We start from the raw sequence: 15758 nt of genomic DNA, 5'->3' as shown, positions 1-15758 counted from the left end.
ACTTGGCCCTACGTAAACATACTACAGTGGAGTTAACTACATAAAATTGACCCGTTGACTTTACACCCGAATATGGAGGGGATAGTTATAGCTTTAAACATGCCATTTAAAGTTCTAAAAAGCGTGTACTTGTTGAAATAACAGGGCATTTTTCTGGGAGATTCAAACGTGGGGACAAGTTAGAAAGAGATGCAGAGTAAGGAGAGGGAAGGAAGCGGGGTCTCACCACCCGCTAGTGGGACTCTAGCCGGCTTAATTTTTCCATCAGGCATTTTGCTTAGGTGTCTTCAGAACACTTTAAACATTAATTTTCAAACTTGTTTTGATCCCTTACATGTAATGGTGAAAGAGCCAAATCAGAAAGTTATTTTAGACACGCTCATGATAGCTTAAAACGAAAACTAGACCAAAATTAAAGATCTGAGAAAATATAGGTTCTGCAGAAGTGTGGGTATGGTGTACTTACGAAGCTCTGTACACTAAGTAAGATATGTATGTGGGCTCCTTTGGAGTATGCAATACTGATTTAGGCGCTATACATTTTCAGTATTTGGAAGATAGAGAAATCTAACAGAAGGTATTATTCCCACTTTAATGTATTGTGAAGTAATATATAATGGTTGTGTTAATTCCCAGCAGAGAGACTCTTTACCTCAACAATAAAGGACCCTGCTCTATTCACCCATCATCAGCAATGAACTCAATAGCTTCAAAATACCTTCCTATCCAAGGTTTAAGGTGGGACTTTTTCTGAATAGCTTTAAGATTAACAAGTGTGCCTTTGTAGAATACTAAAGCAAAAATGTCCGAGGTCAGAAAGTCAGACAGAAACCTTACTTTACAATCTGAGGCTACAATGGAAAGGTGGAAACAAGGCAGCAAGTCTTCATACGTGTGTCTGGGTTGGTTGTGGCAAGGAAAATGCATATGGAAGTGCTGCACGTGAACTGCAAGCGTAAATGTAAGGGATTATAGTGTGCTTAGGAGCAAGAAAAAGTTAAGTACAAATTGGAATCTATTGTGAAATAATGCAAAAACCTGCCAAAGGAACACAGGCAATTTAGCTAGGAATTAAGCTTTTTAAGTTTTCTTTCTTCTTTCTTTCTTTCTGCCCTCCCATTGGGTTCTGTGTAGTGTTTTTTCAACCTAAGTACAACTGACCTACACCACTGTGTTACTTCCAGGTGCATATAATGATTCGATATTTCTATACATTACGAAATGATCACCACAATAAGTCGTTACCATCTGTCACCACACAAAAATAATATTATTGATTATATTCCCCATGTTGTACATTCCATCCCATGACTCATTTATTTTGTAACTGGAAGTTTGTACCTCAATCCCTCTCACCTATTTCACTCATCACCACTCCCCGGAATTTTTCAACTTTTCTTAGAGATTTAAAACCAGTCCTTAAAACTGCAGTATAAATCTAAATGAAATTTGTAAAATGTAAATAACTTATTCTCATGAAGATTTTATAATTTGCCAAATCAGTAGCAGACACATACATGGGTCGGTTGGGTTGTCTTGCTGACCATATCCTCTTAAAATCTACTTCTTCACTGATTTTCTTTTGATATCTAATTGTAGAAATAAATTGTTTTCTGATATACCGATTAAAAAACAACAAAAAGGGCTTCCCTGGTGGCGCAGTGCCGATGCAGGGGACACGGGTTCGTGCCCCGGTCCGGGAAGATCCCACATGCCACGGAGCGGCTGGGCCCATGAGCCATGGCCGCTGAGCCTGCGCGTCCGGAGCCTGTGCTCCACAACGGGAGAGGCCACAACAGTGAGAGGCCCGTGTACCGCAAAAAAAAAATAAAAAATTAAAAACAACAAAAAAAACACATGCTTGGCCAAGATTTTCAAAGTTTAAATACTGTAAAAGAAAAACAAGAGACCAGGGTTTTAATTTTTTTTTTTTTTTTTACTAAAGTCCAGAAATTTCCATATGACAAGTACATTAATGAAATGTTCCCAAAGAAATACTGAACAATATACACTCTAGTTAGCTGAGAGTTCCAGCTCAAGAGTTCATACCTAATTGTGCATTAAAAATCAGCATGGATCTTAGATGATCTAGAATACCACTGTGTTTTGAAATCCACAGCTGGTTTCATTTTTGAACATAATGAAAAACCAGTATTCCTGTTCCATCAAATGTGTTTTACAAGCAATAATAAATTCAGATCCACTGTATTATGCAACACACATCTTTGGAAAGCAACATAAAACAGTGAGATCGGATCAGTAGAAATATACACAGTTAAAAGAAATACACAAAGTACTGTAGTTTTATTAAAAACTACTACTTGAGAAAGAAATCTTTCCACAAATAGCATAAAACTGTAGAATGATGAAAGGATTTGGGAAAGCTTTACAAAAGCCTAATTCCAACTGTATCTTCCTGAAGGTGGTGGCAAAGGGTATTTCCTTCCTTCTCTGGGATATCCCTGAAAAAAGAGCAAAAGAGAGAGTTTATCTTCTGGATTAACACTCCTGCAAAGAAACTAATCTTACTTCTCTGTGGAAAAACACACTATAAAGAAGGTGAATATGTCTTACAGGTATATCACATGGAAGGTCTCCTTAAACGGGTGCTTTTGGTCTGCAGCTTCATAGAAAGCTGCATGCAAAGTGGGACATCAGCATAAATGCTATCACTGATAACTAACCAAACAAGCCTTAACAAGCGCTTGAGAAATTCCTTAAAATGCACACAAACGAAGGATAGTTAAGTGTCCTGTGTAAAACACTTGTCATTCTCAATTCTCCCTACCACCCCCTCCCCAGCTCGTAATTCAAGCCACACTGTGGTAAGGTGCCCACATCATCTTCACACACACATATTATATACTAGGAAAGTCGTTTTGCTTAACAAAGGCAGGCGCTTGCTGCATCAGTTGAGGCCTAATGGACTATTAATTTTAGGGTTTTTTGTTTGTTTAGCTATAAATAATAGTGTACCACATTAGGTTATTACATAATCAATTACTGGCAATATTCATAACAGTTCCTAATATGCTTGCAAATAACATTTCTGTACAACCTGAAGGTAAATGTGACGTGTCTCCCATCACAATTCCCCTTCTACGGAGGATTCTGAAATGGACCCCCTTCCCCATGTTGCCACTCAGAGCGCTTCACTAGTTTAAATTATAACATGAATATGTGTAGTCCTTCAAGGTCATAATGTAGGCTAAGGACTTGTTTAGTCATATGAACTCCACTAAAAATATAACGAAGTCATAATTTTACTGCTTTTAACAATAAACTTCTACAATTTAATAGTGCTTCAAAATTCTGATTTAATTTAAAAAAAATCTCCACAGAAAAAAGACTTAAGAAAGAAATGTATTTCCAAAAGGTCCTAAAAGAATTATAATGTACAACCAGTTTGCATCTCCTAAGTGAATAAGAATTTTACCTCGTGTAACAGCAGAAAGCTCCTTTAAAGGGACGGGCTCCCCTAAAGGAGGCAGGGGAGGCGCTGAACTGGGGTCCGAAGTCACAGGCGTCCCCAGCTCTGCTGCCCAACCCAGAGGCAGGAGGGTTAAGCTTTCGACTCCTGACTTGGAAAAATGAGGTGACTGGACTAAACTTCCTCCAGAACTTCTTCTAGTTGCAAGTGTGCCTTCCTTTCAAAAATATTCATCATTTAGGTGGCCCAGTGTCCCCTCGACACTAGCAGCATGAACAGTCTCAATCTACGGAACCTACCAATAGCATCTGTAGAGATCTCGGGCTGAGAGTATGCAAAGTCATATTCTACAAATTGATTCTAAAGAACTGTAACAAAATTCTCTCAAAAGACAAGATGATTACTTTCTTGTAAAGTGAACTGAGACTTGTAAGAATACACCAAAAAAGCGTGGAAAAAAAAGATTTTTCTTAGCTGGCAGAAGATTTTTCTCAGCTGGCGGAACAAAGGGACACATGGCAAGAACCTGAGTTAGAAAATTAATATTCGAAGCACTGCAAAAGGCTGTAGGCGACACCAGGTAAGCAGTTTAAAAACCACTTCACATCACCACAGGTGCCAACTCCAGGAAGAGCACACACTCTGAATCACGGCATTCAGATCCTGTTCTCTGGCAAGCGTTTGATTAAAGAGCATGTAAATACTGGCCAGGGTGTCAAATGGCTGGGGGACAAACAGACTGAGGCAAACAGACCTCAGGCTTAAATGTTGCTGAAAGTGGATGCTATAAAGAGAAGGGAATAAAGCTTACATTTACTGAATTTGTCTAGGAATTACTATACTCACTCAATGTATAGCTCTTTAAATTTAGTTTAAAAAAAAAAGTGGGAAATTAGATAGGAAAGATTTCTTTCCATGAAGATAGAGAACAGATGAATCAAGACAGAAAACTCCCAAGAGGAATAAAGATAACAGCTGAAAAGGTGAAATATTACTTTCAGCTTCTAGAACATTACCATTTATTTTGAGAGATCTAGTTTCTATGAAACTAAAAAGCAATACCCTAAGGATAAACATGTTTTGGTGACAGACCATATTTGTGCTAAATATCAGATTGCTGTGATTAAAGGGGCTTTTGGTCTGAAAATTCTTCAGCATCATCAAAGGATAACCTATTTAGTGAGGCAGATACTCGCCCCGTATACATTTTTAATGAGGGATCCAAGTTCGACTGAGCTACTCTATCAGTAACTTATCCACAGATGTTTAAGGAAACCAAAACCAAAACCAAACCAAACCATGGAGTCCCAAGAGGCATGGTTCCATTCAAAGTGAGCAGTAAGCTTTCCATGCCACAGTCCCCGCTGCATCACCTGTCTCCCGCCGCGATCATCACGTCTGGGTGCATACCCGCCCGGCCCGGCAAGCATCTGGTACTGGTTTGGCTGGAAGGCTACGTTTGGGGTTTGGAGCATCCGGTTCCATGGCAGCAGAGGTTCGGCCCCAACGCCTCTGTGGAAAAGCATCATGTTTGCATTAAAAGTCAGAAGCCTAAAATCTGGCAGGTATCATCATCTCCAAATCTGAGGAGAATCCAATCTGCCTGGATTTGTCGTAGGGGATATGTCGTATCAGAGTGGCCTTTATGTCTCTCACAGTGAGTGTTGTTTAACATGTTTCAGGAAGTATCAGCATTTATTTAAAAGGATGTTTAAACTCAATTGAATCAGAAAGGTCTGACTTAAAAAAAATTTTGTTCACCTTCAATTGTCAAGTTTCCTTTTTAGTCACTTAAAGTTTTGGGCCCAAGATCACCAAGTTGGCTACATTTTAAGATGCTATCCAGGGCTTCCCTGGTGGCGCTGTGGTTGAGAGTCCGCCGGCCAATGCAGGGGACACGGGTTCATGCCCCGGTCCGGGAAGATCCCACATGCCGCCGAGCGGCTGGGCCCATGAGCCATGGCTGCTGAGCCTGCGCGTCCGGAGCCTGTGCTCCGCAACGGGAGAGGCCACAACAGTGGGAGGCCCGTGTACCGCAAAAAAAAAAAATAATAATAATAATAAGATGCTATCCAAAGAGTAAACATGTACAAGCCAGGAGAATGAGGCTTTATTTTAAAAATGTCCAGGCTGGGTCTTGGAGTCCATTCTTTCTAGTTAATTGCACACTGCAAATGAATTCTTACTGCTGAGTATTTTGAATCTAGGTTAGGGGACTTGGCTGTTTTTTCCCATCCATTATTCTGCTCAATATGTCAGAAGGTCTGATCAGGAGGAAACCTTTTCAAGTTCCATTGATGCAGCTTTCAATTGACCACGGTGACCTAGCAACGTGAGCACTAATTGGCATGGGCTGACTGGCATTTGGTGTACAGTTTACATGGGAACACAGATTCAACAGCTATTATAACCCAGTTTGCTGGCCCAGATTATGGTCAAAAGAAATGTTTTAATTGTCTTCAAGTGCCTATTTTAACTTTGCAGATACAAAGCAACAGGTATGATGCATTAAATCATAACAATTTAAAACTGTCACATCAACAATGTAGCAAAGATTACCCTCTAAAAGCAATCACCATGTATGACATAACTTTCTTGAGGCATTTTCCTCAACTTCCAGTTTATAGAACAGTCACTACAAAGAATAAACAGTAGCAAAATTCTCCAGTATATTTTAGCATTCGAAGCTTTGGGGCCATTACAGATGTTGGGAGGAATTATAAGCAAACTTTAAATCTGCTAAAGCACTGACTAGCTGGTATTAGCTATAACTGATCAGCTTATGAATTTCACTTCCTAGGTCTTAGGGGGAAAAGCTCAAAGCTGGGCTCACTGGGTAATGCATTCTTCTCACAGCTATTCAAGCTTAAATCCATCCTCTCTACCCCCCACTCTCCTCCCTTCACTTGGAGCTTGCCTGTTTTGTTTTGTTTTGTTTTTCAAACACCAAAGATAATTATTTTTGTGTGATGGCTCTAAGAACAGCTCTTTTAAGAGCTCTAGAAAGGCCAATGCTATTCTTCACAGTTCGTGGTGAAATCAGGACTCTAGTAATATAATTTTCTGTGAGTCAAAATAAAATGAAAAATCTGTACCTCAGAAAGAATATGCATATATTCAGGGCTTTTAATTATTTTTTGGATTCATTAATACAACTATATTTTAGTGAGAAGGCCTCATCTATTTAGCAAGAACAGCTCCATATGTAGAGAACATATGGTCTCTTCCACTCTCTGCAGGACTGAGGGGTTGAGGTTTGTGCTGTGACCAAGGAGGCTCATCAAAACTGAGCATGCAAAACCCACTTGCGTTAAGTGCAACTCACACATTGTATTAACTGTGATCATTTTTTCTTTACAGTTTTATAATGCTAAAACTCACTCAACTGAGTTTCAGGAAAATCTGCTGGTATGGATAAAATACATTATGAATGCAATTTTACATTATTTTATGATTTAAAAATAGGTTAGGAACAAAGCCACAATTTAAAAGCACAAAGTTCTCCTTTTTGTTTGAAATGATTACTTGAACTGTTTTTGACAAAAATAATATTTATAAAAATAATTTAATTAAAATTAAATGGAAAGAGCAAGTAAGAGGGACATGTACTACTCTCTTTTTTGCTTGTAAGTGGCAGAAAGGCCTTTATTTTACACAAGTTTATCATTTTTCTACACTGTGCTAATTATATTAGTTTGCAAATACTTACAAACTGAAATTTACCCTGGAAAATACATTTTAAATCTGGGATGGAAGCGCTGAGGCTGACACATTTTAACTTTTAAAAATCAGTAGCCATCGACTGAGGCAACTTAACTGAGGCATTTGGCATCGTGAATGGCAACAATATTCTTAAGTTTCTAAATTACTGCTCTGCAAAGTAGCTGGTAATGTGACATAACTACATACTACCACTGGGGTATCTTTATGTGTATGTGTGTGTGTGTGCCTGTGTGTGTGTGTGTCTGTGTGTGTGTGTGTCTGTGTGTCTGTGTGTGTGTGTCTGTGTGTTTGTGTGTCTGTGTGTGTGTCTGTGTGTTTGTGTGTCTGTGTGTGTGTCTGTGTGTGTGTGTGCCTGTGTGTGTGTGTCTGTGTGTGTGTGTGTCTGTGTGTGTGTCTGTGTGTGTGTGTGTCTGTGTGTGTGTGTGTGTCTGTGTGTGTGTCTGTGTGTGTGTGTGTCTGTGTGTTTGTGTGTCTGTGTGTGTGTCTGTGTGTCTGTGTGTGTGTCTGTGTGTGTGTGTGCCTGTGTGTGTGCCTGTGTGTGTGTGTCTGTGTGTGTGTGTGTCTGTGTGTGTGTGTGTCTGTGTGTGTGTGTGTGTCTGTGTGTGTGTGTGTGTGTGTCTGTGTGTGTGTGTGTCTGTGTGTGTGTCTGTGTGTTTGTGTGTCTGTGTGTGTCTGTGTGTGTGTGTGTCTGTCTGTGTGTGTGTCTGTGTGTGTGTCTGTGTGTGTGTGTGTCTGTGTGTGTGTGTCTGTGTGTGTGTGTGTCTGTGTGTGTGTCTGTGTGTGTGTGTCTGTGTGTGTGTCTGTGTGTGTGTGTGTCTGTGTGTGTGCCTGTGTGTGTGTGTGTCTGTGTGTGTGTGTGTCTGTGTGTTTGTGTGTCTGTGTGTTTGTGTGTCTGTGTGTGTGTCTGTGTGTGTGTCTGTGTGTGTGTGTGTCTGTGTGTGTGTGTGTCTGTGTGTGTGTCTGTGTGTGTGTGTGTCTGTGTGTGTGTCTGTGTGTTTGTGTGTCTGTGTGTGTGTGTCTGTGTGTGTGTCTGTGTGTGTGTGTGTCTGTGTGTGTGTGCCTGTGTGTGTGTGTGTCTGTGTGTGTGTGTGTCTGTGTGTGTGTCTGTGTGTTTGTGTGTCTGTGTCTGTGTGTGTGTGTGTCTGTGTGTCTGTGTGTGTGTGTGTGTGTCTGTGTGTGTGTGTGTGTCTGTGTGTGTGTGTCTGTGTGTGTGTGTGTCTGTGTGTGTTTGTGTGTCTGTGTGTTTGTGTGTCTGTGTGTGTGTGTGTGTGTGTCTGTGTGTGTGTCTGTGTGTGTGTGTGTGTCTGTGTGTGTCTGTGTGTGTGTGTCTGTGTGTGTGTGTCTGTGTGTGTGTCTGTGTGTGTGTGTCTGTGTGTGTGTGTGTGTGTCTGTGTGTGTCTGTGTGTGTGTGTGTCTGTGTGTGTGTGTCTGTGTGTGTGTCTGTGTGTGTGTGTCTGTGTGTGTGTGTGTGTGTCTGTGTGTGTCTGTGTGTGTGTGTCTGTGTGTGTGTGTGTCTGTGTGTGTGTGTGCCTGTGTGTGTGTGTCTGTGTGTGTGTGTGTCTGTGTGTGTGTGTCTGTGTGTGTGTCTGTGTGTCTGTGTGTGTGTCTGTGTGTGTGTGTCTGTGTGTGTGTCTGTGTGTGTCTGTGTGTGTGTCTGTGTGTGTGTGTGTCTGTGTGTCTGTGTGTGTGTGTGTGCCTGTGTGTGTGTCTGTGTGTGTGTGTGTCTGTGTGTGTGTGTGTGTGTCTGTGTGTGTGTGTGTCTGTGTGTGTGTGTGTCTGTGTGTGTGTTTGTGTGTCTGTGTGTGTGTGTCTGTGTGTGTGTGTGTGTGTGTCTGTGTGTGTCTCTGTGTGTGTGTCTGTGTGTGTGTGTGTCTGTCTGTGTGTGTGTGTGTGTCTGTGTGTGTGTGTGTGTCTGTGTGTGTGTCTGTGTGTGTGTCTGTGTGTGTGTCTGTGTGTGTGTGTGTCTGTGTGTGTGTCTGTGTGTAATGTGGCAGATCAGCTTTGAGCTTAGCACCCATTTAAGTTAAAAACTAAATGGATAAAAAAACCTTGCATACGGCCAGAAAAGAGAATGCTCCGCCGGCAAAGACACAGACAACGGGGCAGAAACTCAGGTGAGGAGGAGGCACATGCTGGACCTCACTCACCATCAACACAACGATCGCTAGGTTGTCTCTGTGTGGGGAGAAGAAGGTGGGGGCAGGGATGCGCCCAGTGTATTTTTAAGTGAAATGAATATATGAATTATATATACTATTTCAAAGTAGGAATTAATTCAAGAAACAGTGTAGTTTATTAAAAAAAAAAAGTACACTCAAAATTTTCTTCTCTAATAGGGTTTTCAACCAAACACTCAAAACTGTGCAGTGGAAAAGTACTGAACTAATGATCAGTAAAACCTGGTTCTAGGAAGAATTCTACTTACCAGTTGTGACATCTCAGCAAAGTCAAAGTGACTATGAGTTTGTATTTTCTCCTCTATGTCTTGTAAGGTCAGAAAGGTTAGACTGACACGTGCTATAGAAACGAGTGATGTACTGTATTTGCTAAGAGGCTGGCTAATAGAGAAGTTTAGGAGGCTGAATTCAAACTTTGTTTTCTTTATGAATAAATGGTGTGTGTCTTAAACGACCATGATTTAAGACATAAGAAAGAATTATATTACGCTCACACGTAACTTCCGCTCTACAGCATGATTTTAGTTTCTGACTAAAACTAAACCAAAAACACCCACAAAATATGTCCCAGATCTGTTGGGTTCACAGAGTCAGTCCAGAAGATACCAACTTGGCTAGGGCAGAACAAAAAAAAATGATGGATGTCAGGACACAAGGTGATAATCTTAGGGAAACAATGTGTAGAGGGAAGGAAAGCTTTAGGACTGAAGAAAGGGTGCCTTGGAAGTGGAAGGGGCTCCTTTTCTTCTATGAAGTCCCTGCGGCATTATGGAATATGATGCTTAGAGTCAGTTTTCTGATGAGTTTCGCTTGAGTGAAAAGTTTCTTAGTAAAGGATGGTGAGGAAGAGAGACCTCAGATAAGCCACTGAATTGTGTGCCTCAGTTTCCTCATCTGTAAAAATAACAACATCCACTTCAAAGGGTCGCTAAGAGGAATAAGTGAATTCACGTTTCTAAAAGCATGTTAGCACAGTGCTGGCACTTCCTAAGCACATGATAATACTGGCGATTATTAATAATACGGGAGAAAGGCAAGCAACAAAGTGGAGAAACCAAATCTTAAGATCAAACTTGACAAACGTAATGGAGAAAGACAGTTATTAAAATGAGATCAGTGTGAATGTGATAATATGTAATTTAGAAAAAATTTACCCCTCACTCATTTCATCTGTTTGACAATGGTGCTACTCTGAGGATGCTGAAGTGGTACATACCATGTGCCTTGAGCACTTATACTGAAAACAAAACATAAACACAGGCGTAGCAGTTATTTTAAATTAAAATGCAGCTTGCACTAAGTAGCTGATACTATTAATAAACAATTGAATAACATAATTTCTTTTATCTTCTTGAAGAAAATAATGAAATGAGGTTTTGGAGTCTCTAAAGAAAGACCTTTCTTAAAGGGGGTAGAGGTTATAACCCTGTTCAAATAACAACACTTCATTCATTTCAGATGTGAACAGCTCAGACTACTAAAACGGCAGAAGAGAGGCAAACAAAACAGATCAGAACTGGGGAAGGCAAAGAAGGAAGCCGTACTACGTGGGGGCTTAAACTCGTCTTAGCATTTACTGGTGCTGGCAAGACCAGCATGAGACGACAGACTTTAAAGCTGCCCTTAAAAAATTATTCTTCAGATGTTAATATAATTATTCATAACACGCCCGGCTGCCTTGTCGTGCAGAGACCACCTGACTTCGGAGAGCACAACTTATCAATGAAAGAACACATGTCAAACATCCCTTGTTATTAAACCATGTCACATTCCTCCTCGTCCGTGGTACTTATTAGACTGCAGATCCCATAATCCTCTTCTGAGTCCCTTCTGCATTTAATTCAGTTCAGTCTTAAGTAGTTAAAGAAACTGTTTTCAGTGGCAACTAATAACTACTGACCTACAGTGACACTGCACTACAATAGGCCTGTCAGCCCTGAAAAAGTTGTACCAAAGAAGCTGATTAGGACTTCAAGAGGTTTGCAGCAGGAATCAATGGTTGGCCTGTGCTGACGCTGCGCCGCCGGCACAGAGATGATGCAAGTGGAACTCCATTAGTTATGCCTCATTAAGTTGCACAACACTTCTCAAAAGAAATTTGTTTAGCCCGACCGAAACCTAATACAGCTTTAAGCTCTCTGTGCTGCATTTTTCAGGGCACCTCAAAAGCATCAATAAAATAAAGGCCAAGAACCAAGAAAAGCAGGAAAGTATACAGGCATGAATCTTTTACCTCAACATGTTAACCATCTATTTTCCTAAAGAAAGGGCACAAGAGAAACTATTTAGAGGGAAGAAAGTATATTTCAGACCACAGAGAAAGCCCAAACTTCAAATGCTGATGTGAAAAGTTACTGAAAAGTCATATTTGCTTTAACATTACCTGTCAAATCTTTGCTGCTGGAAAAGGGGAGGAGGACCTCGCCAGGAATCCTGGGGCCTCATATCTGGAAGATAAACAGGAAAGGGTTGAACAGGAGATTTTTTTTTTTTTTTGAAAAGTAATCACTATTCAGCTACCCACATATATTATAATTAAAAATTCTTGAAAAAAGTTGAGACTGAATATAAATTAAATAACTGGCATAATTACACACCCTGGAAATGTAAAAAGATATGAAACCAACAGGGTCAGTAAATCTGTTAAATTATTTCTCCTTTGGTAACAAAACATAGTTTTAGAAGCCTTGGTCATTAAACTCACGTTTCTCTCTCCCTCACTATCTGTGTATATAAAGCTATACATGTGTTTTACATTTATATTTTAAACGCTGTGCAAAACGATGGTATTTTGGTTTTATCCGTAAATACAAACTGAACGAATAGTAACTTTAATAGAAATCCTAAAATTTGCCCCCGAAACGTGTAAACTGGAAAGAACGCTGACTTGCCTAGCTGTGCTAACATGAAGCAGACAGTACACAATCTCTCGAACACAGGTCAGAAGACATGTTCATAAAGGGACTGCCCACTTCCCTATTGTTTTCTGAGAGTCAAACCTCTTCCCCTAACAGAAGCTAAGCTGGGAACATCGAACGAATTACAAGGAATAGTTAAGTGGCTGCTGGTCCTCTGTGTAAATGGGATGAAGGGCACCCCCAGCACAGTCAGCAGGTTGGTATCAACCAACCACCATTCCAGTCCCCAGTCTCAGTCATCTCAGCCACCTTCCGGCAGGGTCTGAGTGTGACCTAATTAAAACAGCTGTTCCAGGAGTTGTCTAATGAGGTCTCTGCGTGAGGACAGTAACCTCCTCCAGACTCCCAAGGCCCAAGGACAACAAGGCTTACCATAATGTATTCAGGCTCACATTTTAATGGAAACACAAACTAGAAACATGCTTTTCGAAATTACTTTCTTAAAGGAAAGAAGAAATGAAAGCTTATCTCTGGTTACCAACCAAAAAAATGCAATCTGGGTTTACTTGGGGGCGGGGGGGGAGCGGAGAAAAGAAGAAAGAAAAGTAGAATTGTGCTTTAAAACCCCCTGCAAAGGAGAATCTGGAACAAGTAAAGCACCTGGCTGCTCACAAAGGTTCCAGCATGAAACACCCAGCTGTTGCTGCTCTGGAAGCAACACAGTCGAGGTACTGGCCCAAAGAAAGCCTCCTAGATGGACAAACCACCCCAGGGGAGCCACCCCAGCCCCTGGCCAGTGCACGCGCGAGGCCTACACCACCATCACTTCCAAGCAGAATTCCATTCTGAACTGAAAGAAAGGTGGCATCCCTAGTCAATCTGCATTAAGTCCCCCTTTTATCTCTTAAAAACCAAACTAGTAGCGGTCAAACTGAGAACAATGCTGAGGAGGTTTCCCGTTGGTCATTAGATATTCAGAACCTGAATGGAAACTCAGGAAGCTCATCGCCACACAATCCACAGGAAACAGGGCCAGGATCCCTAACTTCTGAATCACTATGCAGACTGTACACCACCAGAAAATCTAAATCGGAGGAGGGAAAACCAGAAATTCTTACGAGACAGCAAACCACCGGTGCAGTTTACTTCTACAGAGAAACTTAAAATACACTATACGATTTTCAGTGAGTTACGAGAAAGCAATCTACCGAAAGGAAAACCAACATTTTGGCCACTTTTCCTGATGATTACTTTGTTAAACTTGTAGTCCATAACTATTCAGATACTGCACAAAACTTAGGTCAGTGAAAATTGGTTAAAATGTTCCCAGAAGTATTATATTTTAGTGTCTTATTATACAAAACTAGCTAATATAGCAAAGGTCAAAATAAATACAGTAAATTTCATTTGGACACCTGTCTAGCTCTGTACTTCACATGTCCCAGAATCACTGTGGTCACCCTGGAAACATGCCTCTTTTTAACATAAAAACTTAATTCCATGATTCTGGTTGCATGGTGTCTCTTTATATATGATGTCATCACAGAACACACTCTCCATGGTACTAATAAAAGCTTCCACACAGGATCCCTAATAAATATAAAATTGAATGAAGATAATAAAAAAACACATTTACATTAAGAAAAGCTTTCAGAAATGTTTATCTTAATGTTTTATGAAAAATAAAGTCAGGGAAAAAGCTGGTATATTTCCTCCCAGGAACAGTATTAAGTGGAGGGAAAGTCCTCACCATCAGGAAATACATGTTCACTAGATCCAAATACGCTGCGTGTTAGATTAAGCACACCAGTATTTCTAAGTAGAATTGGAATGTAATGTTCACTAAGTGTAAATGCTTTTGGAGAGGGGGAGCCCTTCTCAGTAGTCTAATTGTATACCTGTAAATGTCTAGAAAAACAGCCAGAGCTCCTACCCCACCAATTCTGGTATGCCAGGTGCTGCCCACTCTGTTTTGCTTTCACTATTTCTCACCTCCAGGACAACTTTTTTTTTTCCATACAACAAACTCAGCACATGCAAAAACTATAGTTTTTTGTTAAAAACCTAAGCAAATTGTGTTAAGACTTTAAAATATCTCTTGCTTTCAACCCAAGAAGGAAAGGACTGAAGACAAATTTCAAGGCTACCTTTAAACAAATCTCTTCATGTGGCTCTGAGCAATATATATGGCCCTTAAGTGTTCATAAAGCAGAAATACTTCCTGGCTGAGAAGTAGAATGTAAAACAAACTTATTATCATTCATTTGTATGGCTCTAAAAGAAGATCCATTGGAGAGGGAGAAAAAAAATCTGATAGTGAATTGCACTTCACAAAGGTACAAGCAAGAGAGAGAGAAAAAAAATGACAGCTAATTTTTTCCTGTGGTCTTTAAAAACATATCCCTTTTCTAGAGCTCTACAGCCACAGAAACCAAGGCTTCACCCATAGCTCCTCAAGTGACAATTTACCTAATCAGCGTAGCAATCATGGAAAAGATTCCATGTTTACTGATTGCACTAATCAAAAATCACTTTTCAAATGCAGCTAACTGACAAGTTTGCCGACTGAAATGAAGAGAAGTGACATGTCATGTTCTCCAGGTTGCAGAAGCGAATGCTTTATCCATGCTGAGCACTTGGGGCTGCACTCGACTCTGCCAAGTTCCCAGTACCTGGACAATCACCCGTCAGCCAAAAACGGACACATCAAAGACTGACAGTGAGAAATGCCTGCAGCAGACACTCAACAGAGCTGGAAGTATGACCAATGGCTCTCCTTGATGTAACTCTGCCCCACATGAAAAACCAGCTATGATATTGATACTACAAATATTTTAAAAGACTGACTAAACAGTTTAGATCTCAATTTTACTAAAATTATTTCCAAACAAATTTTTTTTTTTTTTTTTTTGCGGTACGCGGGCCTCTCACTGTTGTGGGCCTCTCCCGTTGCGGAGCACAGGCTCCGGATGCGCAGGCTCAGCGGCCATGGTTCAAGGGCCCAGCCACTCTGCGGCATGTGGGATCTTCCCGGACCAGGGCACGAACCCGTGTCCCCTGCATCAGCAGGCGGACTCTCAACCACTGCACCACTAGGGAAGCCCTCTAAACAAATTTTGAAGTTCAAAATTCTATAAAGAGGAATGCTGATCTTTTATCACTGAATACTTTCACAGTATCTACTATGTGCCAGGCACTGTTTCAAGTACTTAATAACTTAAACTCACTTACTGTGAATATTTTGTGAGATGGGTGTTCTCTGTACCATTTTAGACATGAGGAAAGGGAGTACTGACAAAAGCCTGCCTGAGGTCACAAGGCTAATAAGGGTGGAAGGAAAGCCAGGACTACCCCCCCCCCCAACACACTATGCTGCTCCATGGTTCACGTGCACTTGTGCTGTCAGCTGAGGTGACTCTTCATGTTATTTTATGTCAGAAGGACCAGGAGAGCTGCCTCCTCAACCAGGAGGCTCAGAAGCTCAGGGTCTCAAGAAGGCAAGACCGGGGATCTCTGCAAACTACTTTCAATATTTCCAAAGTTTAGAATTCACATGACTACACCCACCCA

General features: G+C 40.8%; 1 protein-coding gene across 1 annotated transcript in view; it reads right to left on the bottom strand.

Annotated features, from left to right (window-relative positions):
- Nucleotides 1-1851: 1851 nt before the first annotated feature.
- Nucleotides 1852-15758, bottom strand: part of XRN2 (5'-3' exoribonuclease 2) — an 82652-nt gene continuing 68745 nt past the window's right edge. The window contains exons 28-30 of the mRNA XM_065893367.1: nucleotides 11714-11777; nucleotides 4804-4942; nucleotides 1852-2462 (exon numbers count right to left, since the gene is read on the bottom strand). Coding sequence (XP_065749439.1) covers nucleotides 2397-2462; nucleotides 4804-4942; nucleotides 11714-11777 — 269 coding nt within the window. The 3' untranslated portion in view covers nucleotides 1852-2396. The remainder of the gene's footprint in view (nucleotides 2463-4803; nucleotides 4943-11713; nucleotides 11778-15758) is intronic.

Source organism: Phocoena phocoena, chromosome 15, assembly GCF_963924675.1.
Source record: "Phocoena phocoena chromosome 15, mPhoPho1.1, whole genome shotgun sequence".
In the NCBI taxonomy this organism is placed as follows: domain Eukaryota; kingdom Metazoa; phylum Chordata; class Mammalia; order Artiodactyla; family Phocoenidae; genus Phocoena; species Phocoena phocoena.
Note: the sequence above shows the minus strand (reverse complement) of the source record. Positions and strands in the feature narration are given on the sequence as shown.